The sequence below is a fragment of the Oryctolagus cuniculus genome, chromosome 2 (assembly GCF_964237555.1).
Source record: "Oryctolagus cuniculus chromosome 2, mOryCun1.1, whole genome shotgun sequence".
In the NCBI taxonomy this organism is placed as follows: Eukaryota; Metazoa; Chordata; class Mammalia; order Lagomorpha; family Leporidae; genus Oryctolagus; species Oryctolagus cuniculus.
In genome coordinates, this window is record NC_091433.1 from 178399092 (window position 1) to 178423484 (window position 24393).

General features: G+C 54.1%; 2 protein-coding genes across 13 annotated transcripts in view; one reads left to right on the plus strand and one right to left on the minus strand.

The window, feature by feature from the left end:
* ITSN2 (intersectin 2) overlaps positions 1-2602 on the plus strand; it is a 167417-nt gene extending 164815 nt beyond the window's left edge. For all 10 annotated transcript variants that reach the window (XM_070069353.1, XM_070069357.1, XM_070069354.1 and 7 more), the window contains 2 exons: positions 821-994; positions 1704-2602. In XM_070069353.1, coding sequence (XP_069925454.1) covers positions 821-994; positions 1704-1861 — 332 coding nt within the window. In that variant the 3' untranslated portion in view covers positions 1862-2602. The remainder of the gene's footprint in view (positions 1-820; positions 995-1703) is intronic.
* Positions 2603-2709: 107 nt separating this feature from the next.
* Positions 2710-23821, minus strand: LOC103347830 (protein FAM228A). Of its 3 annotated transcripts, XM_070069366.1 has the most exons (8): positions 23510-23816; positions 18822-18890; positions 17305-17496; positions 14164-14244; positions 12840-12927; positions 12592-12738; positions 8856-8994; positions 2710-4414 (listed from the first exon to the last, which is right to left on the minus strand). In XM_070069366.1, exons 1-8 carry the CDS (start codon positions 23600-23602, stop codon positions 4324-4326), a joined length of 900 nt encoding a protein of 299 aa, XP_069925467.1. In that variant the 5' UTR covers positions 23603-23816; the 3' UTR covers positions 2710-4323. The 3 variants fall into 3 exon arrangements, with proteins under 3 accessions (XP_069925467.1, XP_069925468.1, XP_008253023.1); XM_070069367.1 differs by lacking the exon at positions 17305-17496 and having other exon boundaries at positions 23510-23821; XM_008254801.4 differs by lacking the exon at positions 8856-8994 and having other exon boundaries at positions 23510-23811.
* Positions 23822-24393: the final 572 nt, after the last annotated feature.

Here is a 24393-nt window from a genome sequence, read left to right on the forward strand (position 1 = left end):
CTCTGCTGTGGCCCAGGAGTGCAGTGGAGGATGGCCCAAGTGCTTGGGCCCTGCACCCGCATGGGAGACCAGGGAGAAGCACCTGGCTCCTGGCTTGGGATCAGCGCAGTGTGCTGGCCATAGCGGCCATTTGGGGAGTGAACCAACGGAAGGAAGACCTTTCTCTCTGTCTCTCTCTCTCTCACTGTCTAACTCTGTCATTTAAAAAAAAGAAAAAAAAAAAAACCACACTGATGAGATACCGACCTCCCTTGTCCGAATGGCTGGGTTCGCCTGCTGGCTTTGCTTGCAATTCCAGCTTCATGCTAATGCACACCCGGGAGGCAGCAGGTGACTTAAGTGCTGGGTCCCTGGCACACATGTAAGAAACCTGGATGGAGTTCCCATCTCCTGCTTTGGCCTGGCTCAGCCCTGGCCATTCAGAGGCGTTCAGAGATGGCAGTTGTCTGCGTGTCTCCCTCTGTGTCTCGCAAGTAAATAAATAATGCAGTTTCCCACTTTTTAAGTCAGTGTTTCCCATGCAACCATATCTAAGCTAGTTTGCCGGACCACTCTCTTTCCCCGGTGAGAACCACCGCCGGCTTCCCGCGTGCTTCTGCGAGAGCAGGCGTGAAGCACGTGTGTGACCCGGGCCTGGGGCCCTCACGGTTGCCTCTGGGGCCATGCTGCCGCAAGGAGATGTGGGCCCGCAGGCAGTGGCTCCTGCTGCCGTGGTCGTCACTGAAGCAGACTTGGGACCCTGCTTCTGCTCCAGGGAGGCTCTTCCGGGCACTCACTTGGCTTTGCCGTGCCACACGTGTCTGTGGTTTCTTCTGTCCAGGGAAGAGCAGCCCGTACTGTGAAGTCAGCATGGGCTCCCAGAGCTACACCACGAGGACCCTGCAGGACACCCTGAATCCCAAGTGGAACTTCAACTGCCAGTTCTTCATCAAGGACCTGCACCAAGACGTGCTGTGTCTCACCATGTTCGACCGAGACCAGTTTTCACCAGACGGTAAGTGTGGGCGGCCCTCCATAGCCACGGGTTCTGTCTCCGCGGAACCAACCTACTGTGGGTCAAAAACATTTGGGGAGAAAACTGTGCCTGTACTGAACACACAGACTTTTTGTCATTATTCCCTAAGCGGTCTGCGTGTAGACTACTCCAGCACCCTGTACCGTATCAGGTATCACATGTAGTCAGAGGTGGCTTCGCGTGTCCAGGAGGGTGTAGGGAGACCCTAGGCAGACCCACCCCGTCTTATAAAGGGAGCTTGAGCACCGTGGTCGGGTGCACGGGGAGTCCTGGAGCCCTGCCCCGCAGACACTGTGTGGCTTGGCGGGGGCAGCTAAAGGTTTGCAGGATCCCGGTGCCCGGTCATGGCTGTCACCCACGACAGCAAGGGGGATGAAGCAGGCCTGGGCCAGCTCCCGCGGGCAGCCACGCGTTCCAGGGCTTTGAGCCCAGTCACCCCTACACACACACGGTGAGCGCTGCTCCAGGCGCACACAGAGCAGGTCAACGCTGCCTCACCACAGCGGCCTGAGTCCTCGGCAGCGGCTGTCCCACAGATCTCTGGTCACTTGACGTAAGCCACCAGGAGTTGTCGTCTGGAGGTTGAAGAGTTTTGTAAACCCTGTTTCAGACACTCCTCCTGAGGTTATTGTTTAACAGTCTTTAAAGAAGAACGTCTTTGAACTCTCACGTGATGTTTATTCGCCAGATTTCCTGGGCCGTACTGAAATTCCAGTGGCAAAAATTCGAACAGAACAGGACAGCAAGGGCCCCACGACTCGCCGGCTGCTGCTGCATGAGGTCCCCACCGGGGAAGTCTGGGTCCGCCTTGATCTACAGCTTTTTGAGCAAAAAACTCTCCCGTAGTGGACTTGGAGGCCGGCCCAGGGGCGGCTCTGCCAACAAGGCTGGGCCCGCAGAGTCCCAGGCCGCTGTCTCCTGCGGCTGCAGGAGCACCACGCGGCTTCATTCGTCACAAGCCACGCACGCTGGGGCCTCTGTTTTACTGCGCACTAAACTGCTAGCAATCTATGCAAACGTGATCCTGCCTGTAAATAAACCCCCCGGCACAGTGCCTTGTATCAGTGTGAACACGGTCAGCGGTGTTTGGATGCCAACGTTTCTGTGTTCAGGGCTATAACAAGTATCGTGTGGGAACGAGGCATCGGAGCACCGGACGCTGCGTCAGTGTCCACTGTGGGCTGAGCTGGTGAAGCCGGAGCCATTCCACGCCATGCGACCTCAGCTGGGCGCAGCCACTCAGGAGGTAATGGGTTGGGATGAAACGCCGCGGCCCCCATTGCTGGCTACTGAAATCGCGTCTGCTCTTGCACTGACTAAAACCCGAAACTTGATCATTTTTTCCCGGTTAGATTTTATCGTTCTCTGCTAAGACAATATAGTCTGAAATAGAAGGGAGAAGCTTGATTTCCTTTACATACTGTGAACTCTAATAATGTGGAAAATATTTTTCAACTTTAATTTTCTGAAGTATAAATTATTTATGTAAATTCCTTGTTTTGCATATTTCATAGGACATGCATCTTTAAGCTTTATCATTGCCAATATGTACAGAAAGAGAATAAAAATCTAAGTTTATGAACCTAACTTCTCTGAACCGCTCTTGAATGGTCTCACAAGGAAAGCACGTGTCCTTTCTGGCACCGTGGGGAGACCCAGGGAACGGGGCGCGGACAGGACCAGGAGGCCAGGCCTCTGCCTGGCTGGGACCTCCTTCACGTCTCCAGGGCGGCGTCTTCAGCGGCTACCCTGGCCGACGACGTCCGGGCGCTGTGCCTCTGTGCGGGGAAGCCTCAGGGGCAGGGTAGGGGGAGAGGAGCGCACGGGGCAGCCCTGCCGCCGGCTCCAGGGGCCCTGTCCTCCCTCCAGGCCCCGCCCTGGAGCCACATCCGGCCTCTCAGCTGCTTGCTTAGCTGCTGAATTCCAGACGTGAAGCCTGTCTCGGATACGGATATCGCTAACACAAGGTCTCCCGCGCTGGGTCCCTGGTTTCAGGGATGGGTCTGTCCCTCTGAAGCGGCGCCCAGGCTGCGGAGCCCTGGCTTCTCAGGAAGCGGATCCCGCGGCTGGAAGAACCCGGAAGGAGTCAGACCCCCACGGGCCTGGGCATGTGTGCCGGGCCCCATTCCAGTTCGGGGCACAGAAGGCTGGAAAACACAATTCAGTCTATCCAAACTTAAACCCGCCGCTTCCTCATCTGAGGTCCTGTCGCCGGGCAGACTAGGTAGAATGCAGACATCAGTATGTGAAACCGCTGCATTCCCGGGAGCTCGCTCTGCCGGCCCGGAGTCACTGAGCAGAGCGACCTGCTGACACCGCCAGCCGGTGGGAAGCCTGTTTCCTGGGTCCCAGAGCCAGGGGTGGGCTGGTGTCCGAGTGAGCCTTGGTCTGGCTGGTTTTCAGATGAATCGGGCAGTTGTGAAACCGGTTCTGGGGTCACCTGTGACCGCAGCTGCAGAATAATCCTCGGGTTCCCACCAGGGAGACTGGCTAGTGCTGCCGTCACCTGCAGGCAGGCAGGGCCCAGGGCCTGCAGGATGAGTCCGACAGCGCCGGTGAGACTGGAGGGGGTGCAGCATCAGTACCCCCAGCAACTCGGGCCATGCTCCGGCCACGCCCCGACCTAGGGACTGGAGGGTGTGCAGCATCAGTACCCCCAGCAACTCGGGCCACGCTCCGGCCACGCCCCGACCTAGGGACGCAGAGCTGCCCTTTCAGAAACCACTGTGAGCCTGATTTCTGGGGGACACGGGGAAGGCGGGAGGTGGCCTGGGCCCCCGAGCGTCCCCGGGAAGGGCGGAGTGGATGCCCTGCAGCGAGGAGGCCCAAGCCCCTGCCGTGCTCCTGGGCAGCGGGATGCTGGGAGGGCGGGCACTGGGCGTGTGCGTTCCCAGCAGCTGACCCGCACGCCCAGTCTGAGCGGCAGGCTCGCGGAGCACGCCCAGTGAGGGCAGGTGTGCCCTGGGGATGAACCTGTGCTCTGGAAGCTGAGAGGGCGAGCGAGCAGGAGCGCGAGTGTCTGTGGGTGTCCTGGCCTGCAAGGCAATAATGCGACCTCGCTGTTAACACTTCTCAGTGAACACGAAGTAGTCCCCGATTCTCAACGGGGGCTCAAAAATCACCTGTTTTTATTTGTGCATTTCTTGCACTCTCTCCACTCCTGGAGAGACAGAACACCACTGCGGTATTTTCACTGTGGTACGGACACTGCGAACTTGAGCTAACGAAGCCTCCTTAGTACCAGCCGTGGTCCTGCTGGGCCGTCGTGTGCAGGGACGCCAGGTGCCTGCCCAGGGCCTCTGCCGCCATCACTCTTCCCTCCAGAGGCGGAGGCGTCCCTCTCTGCGTGCCGTCCCCAGGCGCCCAGGAGTGAGGGCTCTGCTGTCGGGCTCCTGAGACCTATTGACGCAAGGGAAGGACCTGCTGTGGTGCTGGGACGGGGCTGCCGGGAGCGGGAGCGGGAGCGGGAAGCTGACTCACGGACCCCGCCCCGCCCCGCCCCGCCCCTGACCCGGCTCTGCTGCCAGAGCTGGGACACCCCTTTCAGGGCGCTGCCCCAAAACCTTCCTGCCTCACCTCCTGCTCTGGCGTCTGCCCCTCCCAGCCGAAGCCTCTGTATGCTGGCACTCCACATACCTTTCGATGGTATGGGCAGACCTCTCCTGCCCCTCAATTCAGACCAGTCAGGGACCAGTTTCCCAGCACCCCTGCACTGGGCAGTTAGGGACAGCCATGTGTTGGCGCCCTGCCCAGGGACATGCATGGAGGTGAGGGAGGCCACCTCCAGGCCTTGCCCACCATCACCAGTGCAGAACTCTGCCGCGACAGGCTGACGGATGCACTCCCTGGGGTCACCTGGGAAGCCCCTCTGTCGGCAGCCTGAGACTGCCTGATGGAGGGGAGCCTGCTCCCTTGCCAACACACCCAGCCACAAGTCCTGAGACATGAGCAAACGGAAACTTTGGGGTTTCAACCACCATCTGCTTTCGGATCTCCTAGCGACAGCAGCAAAGCCTGCCCTCCTGTGAGGGTGAGCTGACTGCGGTCACACCTCAGTGTGCGACCAGGCTTCTGCACAGGACACAGCAAGATGAAGAGGAAACCTGAGACGGGGAGAAAATACCTGCAAACCGGTGTCCGGTAGGGATTCATATCCAAAATATGTACGGAACCCTTACAACTCCACAGCAGAAGCACTGACCACCTCATTTTTAAAAGAGATAGGGAATGAACCAATAGAAGGAAGACCTTTCTCTCTGTCTCTCCCTCTCACTGTAACTCTACCTTCCAGATAAATAAATAAAATCTTGAAAAAAAAAGAATGTTGCTCCCCCATTCGCGGAGGAACGACACAGGACCCTGCACTGTTCTTTTGTCTGCTCGGCCCTCCCCGGGTTTGCTGCTGGTCCTTCCCGGGTTGGCTGCCGACCCCTCCACCTCCGTGGAAGGGCGGTTCCCCCTGCCACTTTCCCCGCTTCCGTGGAGGAGTGGCACACCGCCGGCCGGCTCTCTCGGGGGCTGCTCAGGTGTTCCCTCAGATGTTCCCGTTAGATGTTCCTGGTGCATGCTGTCTCTCTCCTCCCTTATAGTCCTCTTCCACCAATCCCAACTCTGCTACCCACACGCCGAGCACACTGCTCTCCTCCAATCAGGAGCAGGATCAGCTCCTGCAGCTTGTCAAACTGATGAGGCAGCTGCGTAGAGGTTGTTTGCTCCCTCTCAGCGCCATATTGTGGGAGAGCAGATGCATAGAATTAGTCTTAATTCCAGTAACTTAGTCTCAGTTGCTCCCCACAAAAAAGAAGAAGAAAAGAAAAGAAACAGAGCTGAATGGTGCTTTCCCAGGTCAGGGGGCAGGAGCAGGAACTCACTGGCCAGAAGGTACAAACTTTGAGCACAAGATGAGTAGCTCTGGCGCCTGACAGGCTGCGTGGGGACCACATGAGGGACAGAGTGCTGTACTGGATACAGGCTGCGTGGGGACCGCAGTGAGGGACAGAGTGCTGTACTGGATACAGGCTGCGTGGGGACCGCAGTGAGGGACAGGAGTGCTGTACTGCATACAGGCTGCGTGGGGACCACAGTGAGGGACAGAGTGCTGTACTGCATACAGGCTGCATGGGGACCGCAGTGAGGGACAGAATGCTGTACTGGATACAGGCTGCGTGGGGACCACATGAGGGACAGGAGTGCTGTACTGCATACAGGCTGCTCCCCGTGGCCATGGCCTCCACTTCCAGACTCAACCAACCATGGACGGAAAATATCTGGGGCAAACTCTGCAGCTGTACTAAACACATACACACTTTTCTGTCTTGTCATTGTTCCCTAAATAATACCATCTAACAACTATGGCAGAACTTTAAAGAGTTCATGGAAAATGCTGAACCTTTTAATTCCATTTCCCAGGTACCTTTTGAAGTGCCCTTGTATTTATGTGGCATTGACATTGTAATAGATATTATAAGTAATCTAGGGATTATCTGAGAGGCAGACAGAATATACACGCACGCTTCCACCTGCTGGTTCACCCCCTAAATCCTCGCAGTGACCCCTGGCTGGGGCCGAAAACAGGAACTTGGAACTCAACCCAGGTCTCCCACGTGGGTGGCAGCACCCAGTCCCATGAGCATCATTGCTCCCTCCCAGGATCTGTGTTAGCAGGAAGCTGGAATCATTAGCAGAGCCAGGCATGAACCTCAGGCCCTCTGACGTGGCATGTGGTGTCTTGACCTGCTCTCAGCCACGAGGCCAAGCGTCTGCCCCCAGAGAGGATGTGAAGTATACCAGAGGACACACGCCGCCTGCAAGCATTATGCCATTTTATGAGAGTTTTAGGCATCCGAGGATTCTGACATCCCTGGGGGTCCTGGAATCAGCGCCGCATGGATAGCAGCGGACAATCAGACTTGGAATTTGCTGCGATGCAGATCTTCAGTCATCTCACCACACACAGGCAAACAGTAAGTACGCGAGGTCATGGATGAGTTCCCAACGAACACGCACATCAAACCATCACCTGTGTGCCCTACACACGCTCTGACAGCCAAGTGTGGCGCCCAGCGCTCTCAGGTGTAACCGTGCTCTCGGTGTAACCGTGCTCTCGGTGTAACCGTGCTCTCAGGTGTAACCGTGCTCTCGGTGTAACCGTGCTCTCAGGTGTAACCGTGCTCTCGGTGTAACCGTGCTCTCAGGTGTAACCGTGCTCTCGGTGTAACCGTGCTCTCAGGTGTAACCGTGCTCTCGGTGTAACCGTGCTCTCAGGTGTAACCGTGCTCTCGGTGTAACTGTGCTCTCGGTGTAACCGTGCTCTCGGTGTAACCGTGCTCTCAGGTGTAACCGTGCTCTCGGTGTAACCGTGTTCTCGGTGTAACCATGCTCTCGGTGTAACCGTGCTGCGGAAAGTTCTGTGGTAACTGAGCAGACAAGGAGGAGCTGCTTGGCTCCGGGAGGCCCGGGAGGGGGTGGGGCACCCCGGAGCTCAGCTTCCTAGCCACGCCCGCCCGTGTGTGCGGAGGTGCAGGGGGCGGAGGGGCGGTGGGAGGAGCACGGCAGAGACACACTCAAGACTGGGGCCTGCTCCTGCCAGCTCGGGTAGCTTCCCAAAGAAGGGTCCCAAGCCTCAGGTTTAGGGTACAGGGGGTGGGGGCTCAGGGAAGGGGCAGTAGGCCACAAGCTGTAAGCTGTGCCATGCAAAGTGTGAGCTCTGCATAAGAAATCTGTGCAGGGCTGGCGCTGAGGTGTAGTAGGAAAATCCTCCGCCTGCAGCACCGGCATCCCATATGGGTGCTGGTTTGAGTCCCGGCTGCTCCCCTGCCGATCCAGCTCTCTGCTGTGGCCTGGGAAAGCAGTGGAGGATGGCCCAAGTCCTTGGGCCCCTGCACCCGCGTGGGAGACCTGGAAGAAGCTCCTGGCTCCTGGCTTCAGATCCGCTCAGCTCTGGCCTTTGCAGCCGTTTAGGGAATGAACCAGCAGACGGAGGACTTCTCTCTCCCTACCTCGGCCTCTCTGTAGCTCTGCCTTTCAAATACATAAATTAAAAAAAAAAAAAAAAAAGAAAAAGAAATCTGTGCTTAGAACATCCCTGCATAGAAAATACCTCGAGGCCGGCGCCGCGGCTCACTAGGCTAATCCTCCGCCTAGCGGCGCCGGCACACCGGGTTCTAGTCCCGGTTGGGGCGCCGGATTCTGTCCCGGTTGCCCCTCTTCCAGGCCAGCTCTCTGCTATGGCCAGGGAGTGCAGTGGAGGATGGCCCAGGTGCTTGGGCCCTGCACCCCATGGGAGACCAGGAGAAGCACCTGGCTCCTGGCTCCTGCCATCGGATCAGCGCGGTGCGCCGGCTACAGCGCGCCGGCCGCGGCGGCCATTGGAGGGTGAACCGACGGCAAAGGAAGACCTTTCTCTCTGTCTCTCTCTCTCACTGCTCACTGTCCACTCTGCCTGTCAAAAAAAAAAAAAAAAAAAAAAAACCTTGAAATACCACAAACTTGGTTTCAAGCCATCCCGCCTATTGCGATTCACGTAAGAAGGATCATGAGGCCTGGCCTGGTGCTCTAGGAGACAGGTGGCAGGAGACTGGCAGAGGAGTAACAGCCCACGAGCGAGGCTCATGAAACCTCTTCGGGCAGGCCAGTCCCCTCGGGCAGGTGTGCCCTCGCCCTGAAGGCACACTCTGTCCCCTCGGAGTGGGCCCAGCGTCCCGCGCTGACCGCTCCTGAGGGTCTCCACACAAGGGCCCTGCCAGGGTGCCTCCCCCTGCAGCGCTCAGAAGGTGCCCTTCCTGCCTCCCCCTTCCTCCGTGGCTGCAGCCGCCCGAGCCGGCGCCCCCTCTCCGCTCACCAGACCCTTCTGCTCAGCCCCTCTCTGCCCCTGGCTGAGCTTCCAGGAAAGAAACTGCCTCTCCAAAGCAAGCTGACCCCCGTCGGCCGCCCCTTCTGCAGGCAGATGTGGCGTCTCTGCACAGGGCAGCTTTTCGGGACTGCGAAGAGAAGCAGGGAAAGTGGTCTCAGCTCAGCACCGTGCGACAGTGTCTGAAGAGGTGGGCACTGGGGCACAGCCAGTCAGCTCCCTGCTCGGGACACACACATCCCATGTGGAGCACCTGGCACCAGTCCTGCGACCCCGCTTCAATCCAGCGCCCTGCTCATGCACCTGGGAGGCACCAGATACTGGCTCAAGCCCTTAAGCCCCTCCCATCCATGTAGGAGACCCAGAGTTTCTGGATCCTAGCTATGGCTTGGCCTAGCCCTGACAGTTGCAGACATTTGGGGAGTGAACCAGCAGATAGAATATCTCAGTATCTCTCTCTTTCTGTTACTCTGCCTCTCGAATAAATATTTTTAAAAAAAATTTTGGAAAATTAATTTTGTGACCTCAACACTCACATGATGAGAAGGGAAGGCTGAGTAGACATGCCCGGGGCTGTCCCTCAACCTGCCTGGCTGCTGCACCCCTGCTGGCACACCCAGCGGGCGAGCGCGAGGCAGGGGATCTTTCCCCAGCTGTGGCTGAGGCCCTGGGCCGGAGCGCCAATCCCTGGAGCTGTCCTCGGGGCGGAGGGGCTTCCAGGCAGCCTCCGAGTGCTCCAACCAGAAAGTCAGGCGGGATGGGGGCATCCGCTTCCCAGCACCCATGCAAGGAAGCCAAGAAAGCCGGGGTGTGGAGAGGGAGAAGGGGGTTCACAGGAAAGCAACGGTGACAGCCAGGTGGGCCCAGACAGGAAGGTGCTGGCCTCGCGGTTCCCGGGCAGCCTAGCTTTCTCCCCAGCAACACACCAGTGCTGACACATCGGGGCCCCCCGCCTCCCCTTTCTTCCCCTGGAGAGGGGTCTTCTGCAGTCACAGTGTCTGACTCCTCTCCAGCTGGCCCTGAAGTTCTCTTCTTGCTCGGTAAACAGCCACACGAGGAACCTGCCGGGCTGGTCCTTGACCTTGGCTGTCACCAGCGCTGCCCCAGCCAGGGAAATGCACTGTCTCCTTCCTTCCTGCATTCAGTCAACAAACGTCTGCTTATCTTATCCACTTCCTTCCAGCCGAGTGCTGGGAGCACCACGATGAATGAGTCCCCCTCCCTTGCTTGCTGCTTGCTGCTGGATACCCCACGTGGGGATGGCTTCCCTCGCCAGGAGGCCCAGGGAGAGGGAGCGCAGACACGCAACCCGCAGGTCAGGAGTGGTGATCCTGCTGACGTGACCTTAAGGAGGAGGAATGCTGAGGTGCAGCCAGGACCGGGTAACGCCGTGGGGGCTACCCGGCAGGGCCTGGGCTCAGTTGGGAGGATTCCGGGAGGAGCTGTCAGAGGCTGTGGAGAGTGCTGGGCACTCCAGAGGAGCTCCAGGGAGGGGCCCGCTGGCGGAGGAGGAGCAGCTGGGAGCTGTGAGGACAGAGCCTCGGGAAGGAAGCCAAGCAGGACAAAGCTTTGTCTCGGAGGAAGGGGCAGTCACATAGCCAGTGCTGTTTAAATAAAGCCATTTGTTAAAATGGGTAAGGAAATGAGAAATAGGACATAAAGCTTCCAAGTCACCAGGGGGCAGAAACACAGCAGCACTGTTTATTCCCACAAAACTCAGGACAGGGAAGAAGGAAACACCAAGGGAGCGCGACAGGACCTGCACTTCCGTGCAGGAAAGAGCAGCTGGCACAGGCTGCAGTGGCCGCAAAAGCCCCAGAAAAGGAACCTTCCAGATGCATAATCTTCTAGCCCCTGGGAGCCTGCACTGTGGCCTAGCAGGTAAAGCCGCCACCTGCAGTGCCAGCATCCCATGTGGGCGGCGGTTCAAGTCCTGACTGCTCCACTCCTGACCCAGCTCCCTGCTTACACGCCTGGCGAAGCCGAAGAAAGTTCTTGGGCCCCTGCACCCACTGGGAGACCTGGAAGCTCCAGGCTCCTGGCTTCGGATTGGCCCAGTCTGGCTGTTGCAGCCATTTGAGCAGTGAACCAGTGAATGGAAGATCTCACGCTCTCTGTCACTCCCTCTGTAAATAAATAAGAGGCCAATGCCATGGCGTAGCAGGTAAAACTGCTTCCTGTAGTGCTGGCATCCATATGGACACGGGTTTGAGTCCTAGCTGTTCCACTTCTGATCCAGCTCTGGGAAAGCAGTAGAAGATGGCCCAACTCCTTGGGCCCCTGCACCTGCATGGGAGACCTGGAGGAAGCTTCTAGCTCCTGGCTTCGGATTTGCGCAACTCTGGCCATTGTAGCCAGCTGAGGAGTGAACCAGTGGATGGAGGACCTCTCCCTCTCCCTCTCCCTCTCCCTCTCCCTCTCCCTCTCCCTCTCCCTCTGCCTCTCCTTCTCTCTGTGTGTAACTCTGACTTTAAAATAAATACATAAATCTTTAAAAATAAATAAGTAAGTCGCAAGAGAATGGAAGCTTCAACTGGTATTGTGGTACAGTGGGTTAAGCTGCAGCCTGCAACCCTGGCGTCCCATAGTGAAGTGCCAGTTCAAGTCCCAGGTGTTCTGCTTCCGATCAGCTTCCTGTTAATGCCCCTGGGAAGGCAACAGAGGATGGCCCAAGAATTTGGGCCCCTGCCACCCATGTGGGAGACTTAAATGTACTTACTCACCGCTGACTTCGGCCTAACCCAGACCTGACTGTTTTGGCCATTCAGGGACTGAACCAGCAGATCTGTCTGTCTGTCTCTCTCTCCTTCTCTCTCTCTCTCCCTCTTCCATCCTTCCCTCTTTTCTTTCTTTCTTCCTTCCTCCCTCTCTCTCTGTTGCTCTGCCTTTCAAATAAATATATCTTAAAAAATATATTAGATGCTTTAAGTTTCCATGTATATGAAATTCAAAACAAGGCAAGATAAACAGTATTTGAAGGATACAAAACTAATTTGATAACACTATAGGGAAAGCAAGGACCCTGCACTTACAAAAGTGAAGCTGGCTCGGGCAGGAGCGGACTGTCCTCAGTAGGTGCAGGTTCATCTCCTGACCTGAGTGGTGATGTCACCAGAGGACTGGCCTGGGGCTTGTTAAGTGGCTTATGTTCGCTACATAACACAAAGGTGATGACAGTGATAATAATAAAACTATAAATCACTAACAGACAAGGCAACTCATTACTGAGGGAGGACAGGACTAGAAGCAGGCCAGACTAACTCCACCCCACAGCTCCCTGGCAGCGCATACACACCAAACACGACAGGATGGAAGCCCACCAACAAACATTGGCCAATGGACAAGATTTAGGTTTCGACAAATACAAGTTGGAAGGGGCTCCGGTAACACTGCCCCTGCCCTCGCAGTAGCTCATGTGCAACCACTGCATTTTCTCTTTGGAGAGGACGGGTTACAGACACACAAATACCCAAGACTTCCGCAAGACCCCAGCAGCGTGGTCTGCCCACCAGCCCTCCCTCTGGTTCAGAGCTTCTCTCTCTCTTACTCTGTAAGACTTCTCTTCGTCTCTTCTCACCGTCGCGTCCAGCCTCATAAATGGTCACCGACACCGGGCCACCCGCCTGGACTCGCGGCCCAGTTTTCCCCCACTGGGAGATGTGCATCAGCAAGGAGCCGAGGCTGCAGGTGACGCAAGGACGCAGGCGCGTGCTCCGGGCCGCCGTACCTGCGTTTCCCACGAGCTCCACCTCGCGCGGAGCCTGGATGCCGCCCTTTTGGAATCGCACCGTGCAAGGTGAAAGTGACTGGGGCAACCTGGCCCGCAGCCCGGCCTTCTCTACTTCTTTAAATTCCTGCATGGAGTACCGTTTTCCTGTAGGAAGATTTAAACAAAAAAACCCTCAGTCAACACTGTAATAGACAACGCCAGTGGCTCTAGGGTGGGGAATCCTTTGAGGGCCCATCGCAACGCACCTGTCTCGTACTCAAGGTTCGCTCTCCTCTCCTGGTCTACCTCCTGCTGTCTTCGGAACAGAGGATCACAAAATGGTGGGACTGTAACCTACAGTGTAGTAGACTCTGAGAACCCGACTTCAGTTTGCCTTAAGCTTTCAAAAATCTGTCCTGCGCATTCAAGTTTACTCTACTCCAACGCCACCAAGAACGGAAACCCACGGCTACTGTCTATGCCCAGAGTGGTGAAGGGTAACAGAGGGAGGGAGCTGCTGGACGGGAGGAGACACGCTGCTGTCCCCAGTGCCGCTGTGTTCTGCATCACTCCGGCAATCACTGCTGAGCCCCTAGGCCACTGTGGGCCACAGCTAGGCCAGGTCCTGCCCTCAACCATCTCTGGGTCTGGACCAGACAAGACAACGTGCTGACAGTCCAGCGATGGAGGAGTCAGCTCAGAATACCACAGGGGCCCGAGGCAGAGCCCCTAACCAGCCCCAGAGGAAGGCCTCCCAGAGAAGCTGACCCCTGGTCCGTAAGGGCTTGGGAGCCCAGAAGAGCAGGTGAACGAAGCAAGAGTTGGGCTAGAGGGCTGGGGACCGACCATCAGAGCAAGCCTTTTTCCACCTCCCTCCTTATTATAAGCCTCCGGCAGGGGGCCTTTGCTCCCCTTCACCTCCCCTCCACCTCACCGCAGCACTTAACCCAATGCTGGGCCCTAAGCACTAGGAAACAGTCACTGAACAAGCAGGACAGCGACACAGGTGCTGCCTCCTACCCCCGGCAATGAGATTCTACCTGTAGCCAAGGGAACCCTTCTACCTTCATAGGAATAACCCGCCTGGCTTTCTGGGAGAAGCAAAATAAACCACTTCTCTCTCCAGAGCCAGATATATGTTTAGATTATTAACAGTATCAGGCGCTAAAGGAAGAAAAAACTGAAATCTGCAGCTGTCAACCTGAACTCATCTGCTGGCAGTGTAGACACCGGAGACCCCTCACAGCCTGGCACTAGCTCTGGCCAGCACACTCTCCTGGGAGCCCTTCTGATGCCACGCTGGTGCTAGGCACACCGGCGACACCCCGTGCTCACTGTCTACAAGCCTCTCTCCCTCGTGCTTCAGTTTTGCAATTCAACAAGCAACGAAAGAGCAAACCGTCACACACACACGTTCGCCTCAGCTCCCAGGTCAATTCCCCCTTTGTCGAAATGACTTCGAATTTTTATTCTAAAACTCAGGGGAAAGACGTCTGTGGATTTTTTTTAATGAAAGAGAATAACTACAAGGCTTCCAAAATAAACCTCAACTCCAGGCCTCCTACGAATAAATAAGTAAACTTCTAATACCTTTCCATAATTCGGGTCCTTTTTCTTCATATAAAAAGGGTCGTACACGTCAGGATTATAATGGTCTCCAAACACAGTTTCCTTTAGGGGAGAAAACGGTACACTTTACAGCAATTCCTGACATACAAATTGTTTTTGCAAGACTCAGAAAAGCCAAATACTTTATCCACCTTTTACAGAAAAGCATGGCTTCCAAGGATTAGAAGAAACCTCAGAAGTAATTTAGACCACAATGAGACTCCACCCCCTTCTAGGAGAAGTAATCATCCAGTTTCCATCTAGAGCCATCCATGAGCCTCTGTCTGAAAACTTGCAATCAGGCACTTTGGGGGTAATTTTACCTAGTGGCAAGTTTGTCCTTAGATTGAGCTGAAATCTGCCTCCTAACTTCCAGGTGCAGATAGTAAGTCTACAATCAGCCCATCAGCTCCGTGTCTGCTTCCAGCTGCCTGGGCCTGAATACCCCACTTCTTTCCACTCTTCTTCCGAGGAGGCGGAGTCAAGAGCCCACCCTGTTCTCAAAGTTCTGCTTCCGGAGAGGGTTCCCTTAGTAGAGTGGCATTAGGAATGACAGGATAAGGACAGGGGGACCATAACTCCGACACATCCCACTCTGAACACAGCTTCCGCTCACACAGCCTGGGCGCTCAGATGCTTTGTGGGAAGCCAGCCGCTCACTTGGCTGACTCTCACCGAATATTCTATCCTTTAAAATCTCTCAACTTCAATACATGCCATTTCTCAGGTATAGCTTCCTCCACCCGACACTTGCGCATGCATACTACTGGACACAATCATAAGACGGCTACTTTGGGGGCCGGCACTGTGGCATAGTGGGTAAAGCCGCTGCCTGCAGTGCCAGCATCCCATATAGGCACCAGTTTGAGATCTGGCTGCTCCATTTCCAATGCAGCTCTCTGCTATGGCCTGGGAAAGCAGCGGAGGATGACCCAACTCCTTGAGCCCCTGCACCTGCGTGGGAGACCCGAAAGAAGCTCCTGGCTCCTGGATTTGGAGCGGCACAGCTCCAGCCATTGCAACCAACTGGGGAGTGAACCAGTGGATGGAAGACCTCTGTGTGTGTGTGTGTGTGTGTGTGTAACTCTGACTTTCAAATAAATAAATAAATCTTAAAAAAAAAAAAAAAATGACTGCTACCTTGCTTTCAAAGAGACCTGAAATCTATCTTGAACTCCTGCCTCTTGGAGCATTTAGGGAAAAGTAATCAATGTACATATTCAAAAACTTGGTTTAGTAAATATGCTTAAAACTTCTAACATTCCAGCTAAACTGCTCTAGATTTCTAACAAATACCTGGAAATAACAAAGATCTTACAGTCTACACATGAAGCCAACAAGATTTAAATGTGGTACTCGAGACAGGTGGGCCTAAATTCCAAAACAGTCTTGACCTCGAATTGACAACAAAAGATCCAGGCCGGCGCCGCGGCTCACTAGGCTAATCCTCCGCCTAGCGGCGCCGGCACACTGGGTTCTAGTCCCGGTCGGGGCGCCGGATTCTGTCCCGGTTGCCCCTCTTCCAGGCCAGCCCTCTGCTGTGGCCAGGGAGTGCAGTGGAGGATGGCCCAGGTGCTTGGGCCCTGCACCCCATGGGAGACCAGGAAAAGCACCTGGCTCCTGGCTCCTGCCATCGGATCAGTGCGGTGTGCCGGCTGCAGCGCGCCGGCCGCGGCGGCCATTGGGGGGTGAACCAACGGCAAAGGAAGACCTTTCTCTCTGTCTCTCTCTCTCTCACTGTCCACTCTGCCTGTCAAAAAAAAAAAAAAAAGGATCTTTAGGGGTGGGCGCTGTGGTGCGGCAGGTTAAGCTGCCACAAGGGATGCCCACCTCTCGTATCAGAGTGCCTGGAGAGAGTTCAGCTTCCTCTAATGAGCCAGGGAGGCAGCAGACGATGTCCCAAGTGCTTGGGTTCATCACCCATATGGATGGAGTTCCAGGTTCCTGGCTTCAGCGAGGCCCAGTCCTGGCTGATGCAGGCACTGGGAGGAGTAATCAGTGGTTGGAAGATCTCCCTGGGTCTCTCTCATATTCTCATTCGCCCTCCCTCCCTCTCTCTCCACTCTTCCAAATACATAAAACTTCAAAATACGAAACCAAAATCGTGTTCTCTTACAGACACTGCTAGTCTCTATATCCAATGGTTCGCCAACCCAGGAGCCATGCAATCCACTTGTCCCTTGCCACTCCTACTATTCAGAATACAGCTGCAGTCTCTTTCCTGCCCCTGCCTACGGTTAGGTCTTGCTGGCCAATGAGACCTAAGGGAAAGCCCACCAAGGGGATCTGGAGACGTAAAAGAAACGTTCCCGCCGGCGCTGCGGCTCACTAGGCTAATCCTCCGCCTTGTGGCGCCGGCACACCGGGTTCTAGTCCCGGTCGGGGCGCCAGATTCTGTCCTGGTTGCTCCTCTTCCAGGCCAGCTCTCTGCTGTGGCCCGGGAGTGCAGTGGAGGATGGCCCAAGTGCTTGGGCCCTGCACCTGCATGGGAGACCAGGAGAAGCACCTGACTCGCAGCTTCGGATCAGCGCGGTGCGCCGGCCGCAGCGCGCTGGCCGCAGCGGCCATTGGAAGTGAACCAACGGAAAAAAGGAAGACCTTTCTCTCTGTCTCTCTCTCTCACTGTCCACTCTGCCTGTCAAAAATAAATAATAATAATAATAAAAAGAAACGTTCCCTGACACCACTCCTTACGCCTTCTGCCTGCCTGGAATGCAAACATCACACCTGGGGCTGTACACAGCTATGAAGCAAATGTGAGAATGATGAAGATAAATTAAAATTGTTAAGGACAGAACAGAACCACAGCAAAACCCCTGACATTGCTGTGCTGCCAGAACCCACAATGAGACCACCCTATCAATTTCTTGTTAAGTAAACTATAAATGCCCTATGTTTTTAAGCCACTGCTATTCTGTTAACATTTACCTAAAGGTAGTCTGATAAATCTATTTTCAAATCAACACTCTTATCCCCTCCACATGAAACCAAAGGCATAAGACAGGTAGATTACAGTTGAATTTATTCATCTTAAATGCAAAAATAGGCTTAGAAACTTTCTGCCGAACCAGTGCAAATATTGGACCAGCCCAAATTATACTTTATTTTAAAAAAATTCAGTACCGTTTTATTTGTGTGCTTTAAGAAGTGTTCAAAATTCTCTTGTTTCATTTTTTCAACTCCTCTGTATGAAATTACTTTTTCCATAATTCTCTGCTGAAGAGGATCAGCAACACTTTGGACCCATTTCTTATGTATCATCTCTCTTCTTCTTTCCTTGAAAATAGCCAGATGCTGAATATACGTATCCAATTGCTAGTGAAGCGACACAAACAGGGAAAACAGCATATTCGCCTCTTGTTGTCATCTGATTAACGAGGTTGGCGCTCTTGTTTCCCTCCTAAGCTCTCAGCCACATTCAGGTTGCAAAGCCCTGAGCACAGCAGAGGAGAGGCACAGAAGGGAGCCGACAGCACAGAGCAGGAAGAACTCACGGAAAGTTCTAGAACACACTGGACGGAACTGCAGCTAACTCACGTGTCACATCAAACCACTCCTAACTCACAACATCCTTGCTGCTGCTTCAGGATGTCCAAGCATTCCCTACTCACCCACTCCACAGCTAGCTTCATCATCAGAAACAGCTGTGACAACACTGGTGGCACAGAAAGAGCCTAGACTCGCTGCTGCACCTCTTCCCATCCTTGAGAGGAGGCAACCCCACTTCTGATGCTCAGATGAGAATGAATACGTGTGTACCTCCTTTATAAATGATAAATCACAATGCAAATAGCAAAGTATTATAACACCAAATCTCAGTTTTTCTGATCGAAATTAAGCCCCACCTGGGGTGGGTATGATTGCTGTAGCAGTAAAGGCAAGGCGTGGGGCGCCCACTTGCCGCATCAGAGTGCCTAGGCTCGAGTCCTGGCTCCTCTGCTCTGATCCAGCTTCCTGCTAACGTGCACCCTGCGAGACAGCAGACAGCTGAGATGGCTGAAGTACTTGGGGTCCCTGCCACCCAGGGAGACAATGAGACACCTGGACTGAGTTCCCCGCTCCTGGTTTCAGCCTAGATGAGCCCTGGCTGTTGCAGGCATTTGGGGAGTGAACCAAGAAATGGGAGATATATATATATTATATATTATATATTATATATTATATATATCTTTCTCTGCCTTTCAAATGAGAATGAATAAAATTTTTTACAAGAACACATTAAACCCCTTTTAGACTTATTAATTCCATAGTGACCATTAGTTACTAACTGGTCTTTTCCCTTAAATATGAATTCATTTCCAGTGGTTTGATATAGGCCTGCTACAATATGGGTACATATGAGAAAGAGGCAATTTTTGTAAGAAAAAAAAAATCTACTCAGTACCAGGACATAGAGGAAGTACAGTTAGAACAATCTCACAGATCCCTAAAGGAGAGAGCCAAGTAAGGTCTCCAACCTCTTGGCAATAGTGCAAGGAGGTGGCACAACCTCGGCTCTCTATAGAATGGGCGCCCCATCCATCCCCCCTGCAAAATGAGTCACTATGACGTGGTGACGTCAACTCTTGGTCACGCTCCTCTGCACCACCCTTGCTCGGCCAGAACTCACCTCGCGCCCACAGGCTGCAGCCAGCTCTTACCTTCACAGCGTGATTTTCTCTGAATAATATTGCATGGACAGCCTCATCAATGTCTTCTCTAGCTAATACCTAAAATGACAGAACTGAATATTAGGACGTAACACTGAAGAAACAACCTGAGGGTACATCACCAGTTGTTTTAGTGCAAAACTGATACCTGTATCTCAAAGCACGCTTTGTAATTTTTTGTCATGGAAAATTTCAAAAGCTTTCTCCATGAACCTGTCACCCAGGTTCAACAGCTATCAACCCACAAACGTATTCCATCCAATACCTATTCATTTTTCTGCTGTCCACTCAGATTGTTTCAAAATAAGTCTCTAGTGTCAACTCTTCAATCATATTTTTAAAGCACCAAAAACTGATTCATTAAAGGGATCCGTCAGCAAACGAATCCTGTTTTCAGGCAATCAGCTGTTTTAAAGGACCTTTGAATTCACTTTCTGGCCTTATGCCACCTCTCTTCCTAAGTTAAAACCACAGAAAGTTTCTCAGTTCAACTGCTCCAGAATCTTAGAGCTAGTTCCTGCAGCTCCTGGCCGTCTCTGCTGATACTGTGCACATCTAGAACTTAACTGTTTCCATGACAAGTTGGGTAAAGCTGTTGCACTCACCTCCTCCTAGGGCTCTTCCAGTTGGCTAAGAACTGACTCGGTTTTTATTCTGTAGGACTAAGGAGGAACAAGTGAGATGGCAATAAAAATCCAGTATCTGGAAGCTATACTATTCCTAAAGGAATTATCGCCAATGAACAATAACACAGGTCCTTAGAACTATGTTATTCAGTCTCTGGCTCTTTTTTGTTCTGCCATTTTGAGTGTATCAAAATGAAATAAACTCAAACGCCAAATTGGTAAATAAGAGACATCTCAAACAGGAAAGCTGTTACTTCTACCCATATTTAATAGCTTCATGTGGCAGCCGAAGTGATGCTCAGGGCTGACATTGTGGCGTAGTGGGTTAAGCCGGAGCCTACAACACCAGTATCCCTTTTGAGTGCTGGTTGGTGTCCTGGCTGCTCCACTTTCCATCCAGCTCCCTGCTAATGTGCCTGGAAAAGCAGAAGATGGCCCAAGTGCTTGGGCCCCTGCCACCCATGTGGGAGACCTAGATGAAGCTCCTGGCTCTGGGTTTTGGTCTGGCCCAGCCCTGGCCATTGTGGCCGATTGGGGAGTGAACTAGCAGATGGAGGATCTCTCTTGTCTACCTTTCTCTCTGTAACTCTGCCTTTCAAATAAATAAATAAATCTTAATAAAAAAAAAAAGTGAGGGGCTGGCACCGTGGCTCACTTGGTTAATCCTCCACCTGCAGCGCCAGCATCCCATATGGGCACCGGGTTCTAGTCCCGGTTGCTCCTCTTCCAGTCCAGCTCTCTGCTGTGGCCCAGGAGGGCAGTGGAGGATGGCCCAGGTGCTTGGGCCCTGCACCCACATGAGAGACCAGGAGGAAGCACCTGGCTCCTGGCTTCGGATCAGCCCAGCGCCGGCAGTGGCAGCCATTTGGGGGGTGAACCAACGGAAGGAAGACCTTTCTCTCTGTCTCTCTCTCTGTCAAAAAAAAAAAAAAAAAAGTGAGTTCAAACAGCTACTCAGGGTTTCTTTTCTTTTCTTTTTTTTTTTTTGACAGGCAGAGTGGACAGTGAGAGAGAGAGACAGAGAGAAAGGTCTTCCTTTGCCGTTGGTTCACCCTCCAATGGCCGCCGCGGCCGGCGCACTGCGCTGATCCAATGGCAGGAGCCAGGAGCCAGGTGCTTTTCCTGGTCTCCCATGGGGTGCAGGGCCCAAGCACCTGGGCCATCCTCCACTGCACTCCCGGGCCACAGCAGAGAGCTGGCCTGGAAGAGGGGCAACCGGGACAGAGTCCGGCGCCCTGACCGGGACTAGAACCCAGTGTGCCGGCGCCGCTAGGCGGAGGATTAGCCTAGTGAGCCGCGGCGCCGGCCCTACTCAGGGTTTCTCCAAATAAAGCTCTCTTTAAAGTACAAACAGAATCTTGCTTGAAAGCCTTCTCAGACTTAACAGGAGACAGCAACTGGAAACTACATCGATCCCACAATATAGATTTAGAATCAATCATCAGTCTATATGGAGTAGAAACAGACATGGTGACAAGAATCCTGGGAAGTCACATTTTTTTAGCCATCGTAATATTAGAAAATGCTATATACAAGGTACTTTAAGAAGTCAAAAATGGAATTTAAAACTTCAGGTGTAGGCATTTAGTCTAGAAATTAAGACACTGGTTAAGATGCTTGGATCCATGGGGCTGGCACTGTGGCGCAGCAGGTTAAAGCCCTGACCTGAAGCACCGGCATCCCATATGGGTGCCGGTTCTAGTCCCAGCTGCTCCTCTTCTGATCCAGCTCTCTGCTATGGCCTGAGAAAGCAGTAGACGATGGCCCAAGTCCTTGGGCCCCTGCACCGGCGTGAGAGAACCGGAAGAAGCTCCTGGCTCCTGGCTTCGGATCGGCACAGCTCCGGCCATTGTGGCCATCTGGGGAGTGAACCAGTGGATGGAGGACCTCTCTCCCTGTCTCTGCTTCTCTCTCTAACTCTTTCAAATAAATAAATAGAAAAAAAAAAAAAAAGATGCTTGGATCCCACATCAGATTATCTGGGTTTGATCTCTGCTCTGGCTCCTAATTTCAGCTTCCTGCTAATGCAGACCCTAAAAGCAGAGATAATGGCTGAAGTAATTGTGTTCCTGCCACCCCCGTGGGAGAACTGTTTTGAGTTCGGATTGGAAGCCCAGCTCATCCCCCACCCTGGAGGGCATCTGGGGAATGAGACAGAAGGTGGGAGCACTCTCCGTCTCCCACTCTCCCTCTCAAATTAATTTGTAAAATAATTTTTTCAAAGATGTTTTAGGGGTGGGCATTTGGCACAATTGGCTAAGACTTCAGACACCTGAATCCCACATGGGAGTGCCTGGGTCCAAGTGGTGGTTTCCCTTCTGACTCCAGCTTCCTACTGATGCACAGCCTGGGGGTCAGCAAGTGATGACTCAGGTAGTCCGGGCCTCGCCAGCCACGTGGGAGATCTGCATGGAGCGCCTCCCTTCCGCCTCCCCCAGCCCTGGCTGTTGCCAGCATCTGGGCCGTAAACCAGCAGATGAAAGATCTCTGTCTCTGCTCTATTTCCTTTGATCGTATTTGATTATTTTAAAGATTGATTTCTTTACTTTCAAGTCAGTTAGAGAGAGAGAACCTCCATCAGCTGATTCAGTCCCCCAGATGGCTGCAACAGCTACGGCTGGGTCAGGCCGAAGCCAGGAGTTTCTTCTGGGTCTCCCACATGGGTGCAGGGGCCCAAACTCTTGGGCCATCTTCTGCTGCTTTCCCAGGCTATTAGCAGGGAGCTGGATCAGAGGGCGAGCAGTCGGGACTCCGTTGCAGGCTGTGGCTTTACCCATCATAGCACAACGCTGGTATAATGGGTACCTCTCAACGGAATAAAAATAAAGATTTTAAAGATGTATATTATGGTGCAAACAGATCTGAAAGGCAATTAGTGTTTTTTTGTTTTTGTTTTTTTTGTTTTTGTTTTTTTTGTTTTGTTTTTGTTTTTTAATAGGCAGAGTGGACAGAGAGAGACAGAGAGAAAGGTCTTCCTTTGCCGTTGGTTCATCCTCCAATGGCCGCCGCGGCTGGCGTGCTGCGGCCGGTGCACCGCGCTGATCCGATGGCAGGAGCCAGGTACTTATCCTGGTCTCCCATGCGGGTGCAGGACCCAAGCACTTGGGCCACCCTCCACTGCACTCCCGGGCCACAGCAGAGAGCTGGCCTGGAAGAGGGGCAACCGGGACAGAATCCGGCGCCCCGACCGGGACTAGAACCCGGTGTGCCAGCGCCGCAAGGCAGAGGATTAGCCTAGTGAGCCGCGGCACCGGCCTAAAGGCACTTAGTTTTTATGATGTGCAATTTCCATGAAGTTTTTGAAGGCTCCTGTTATCTTGGTCGGGTATCAGAATTTCTACCCTTTTTGTTTTTGTGATGCTTCACGATTTTGCCAGAAAATCTAAACTAGATGATAAGGACGTGTTGCAACCCTTGGAAACCCACAGCTTTCTGCACACGTAACAAGAATGAAGCCTCAGGGCCGGTGCTGTGGCCTAGTGAGCTAAGTCTCTGCCTGCAGCGCTGGCATCCCATATGGGTACTGGTTTGAGTCCCGGCTGCTTCTCTACCCAACCAGCTCTCTGCTAATGGCCTGGAAAGGCAGTGGAAGATGCCCCAAGTCCTTGGTCCCCTGCACCCACGTGGGAGACCCGGAGGAAGCTCCTGGCTCCTGGCTCCTGGCTTCAGATGGGCCCAGCTCCGGCCCTTGCGCTCATCTGGGGAGTGAACCAGCGTACGGAAGACCTTTCTTTCTCTCTCTGCTTCTCAAATAAATAAATAAAAATCTAAAAAATTAAGCCTCTCTCGACTCTTGATGACACGGCAATGGCGGCAAAGGCAATGGCCAAGAGCTTTTCTTCACAGTGAGGCAAACCACAGGCTCGCGCAGAGCCACGGGGCTTCCCGGGGAAGCCGTTCCCACTCCCGGCTTCTTCGCAGGCTGCTGCTGGCCCACGCCACGGCCGTCCGGGCCGGGCGCTCCACCTCGCCCTCGCCGGCTCCGACCCCGGCCGGTCCCGGTCCAGTGCCCTCAGCCCGCCCGCCCGCCGCTGAATGCCGCGGGATGTGTACCTCCATGAAAGAAACGGACTCCGGCTCCGGCCATTCCTTCAACCTTTCGGGACTGAAATATTCGCCGTAGCTCGGAGCCTTCGTGGCAGCCATAGACAGTAGACGCCCCGAGGGCCGAAAAGGTCAACGTTTGAAATCGGTAGCTGTGGAGAATGCCGGGCTTCGGGGCTGTGAGCCGAGCTGAGCTCCGGCGCAGGTCAGGGGCACGGCCCGGAGGTGGCCCCGCCGTCCCCACCGAGCCGCGACCCCGAGCTCCCGCCGCCGCCGCTCCGTCCCGGCTCGCGCTCCCGCGGGCGCCGCGGCGTTGGGCGGGCGCGGGACGCGGGACGCGGGACGCGGGGAGGCGAGGCCGCCAGGGCAGAGGGGCGCCCGAGGGCGTGGGGCGGTGACCTCGACGTCCCGGGACAGGCGAGGGGACGGCCTTTCCACTGCGGATGCAAACGCGGGTGTAAACCGCACCCAGCGACACGCTTCCCTTCCGGGCCGGCTTCCCGCGGACGCACCTGCTCCGATCGCGAAAGGGAATTTGCGGTTTATCTGTAACCCGGAGGGCTCCGGCCAGGCCTTCGGCTGCCCTTGACCCGTGACCCGCGGCTTCTGATTTGACGACCCGACTGCTTTCAAAACGTTGGAGACCGAGAGGAAAATGTGGAACCCTGGCCGAGCATTTAATGACACAGGGGAAGCGCTGGTACTGTTTTAAGACAGGACAGTGCCTTGTGGTGTTTTTACAAAGGAGAATCGTACTGAAATATTTTTGGATAAAATTATGCGAGATTTGCTTCACAACAATCCAGCAGGTAGGAGGTGAGGCGTGGGTAAGACTGTGCATTAACCAAGATTGGGGCCCTATGCTTTTCTACTAGATGTATGATTGAAGTTTT

What these genes read in the sequence shown, in the direction of transcription:
- LOC103347830 (XM_070069366.1), bottom strand. Translation starts at nt 23,602, where the DNA reads ATGGCTGCCACGAAGGCTCCGAGCTACGGCGAATATTTCAGTCCCGAA. An exon ending in AGGACCCGAATTATGGAAAG is followed by an intron (nt 12,928 to 14,163) that starts GTATTAGAAGTT and finishes ACTACACTGTAG; the next exon opens with GTTACAGTCCCACCATTTTG. An exon ending in GGAGCTCGTGGGAAACGCAG is followed by an intron (nt 8,995 to 12,591) that starts GTACGGCGGCCC and finishes TTCTCTTCGCAG; the next exon opens with TCCCGAAAAGCTGCCCTGTG.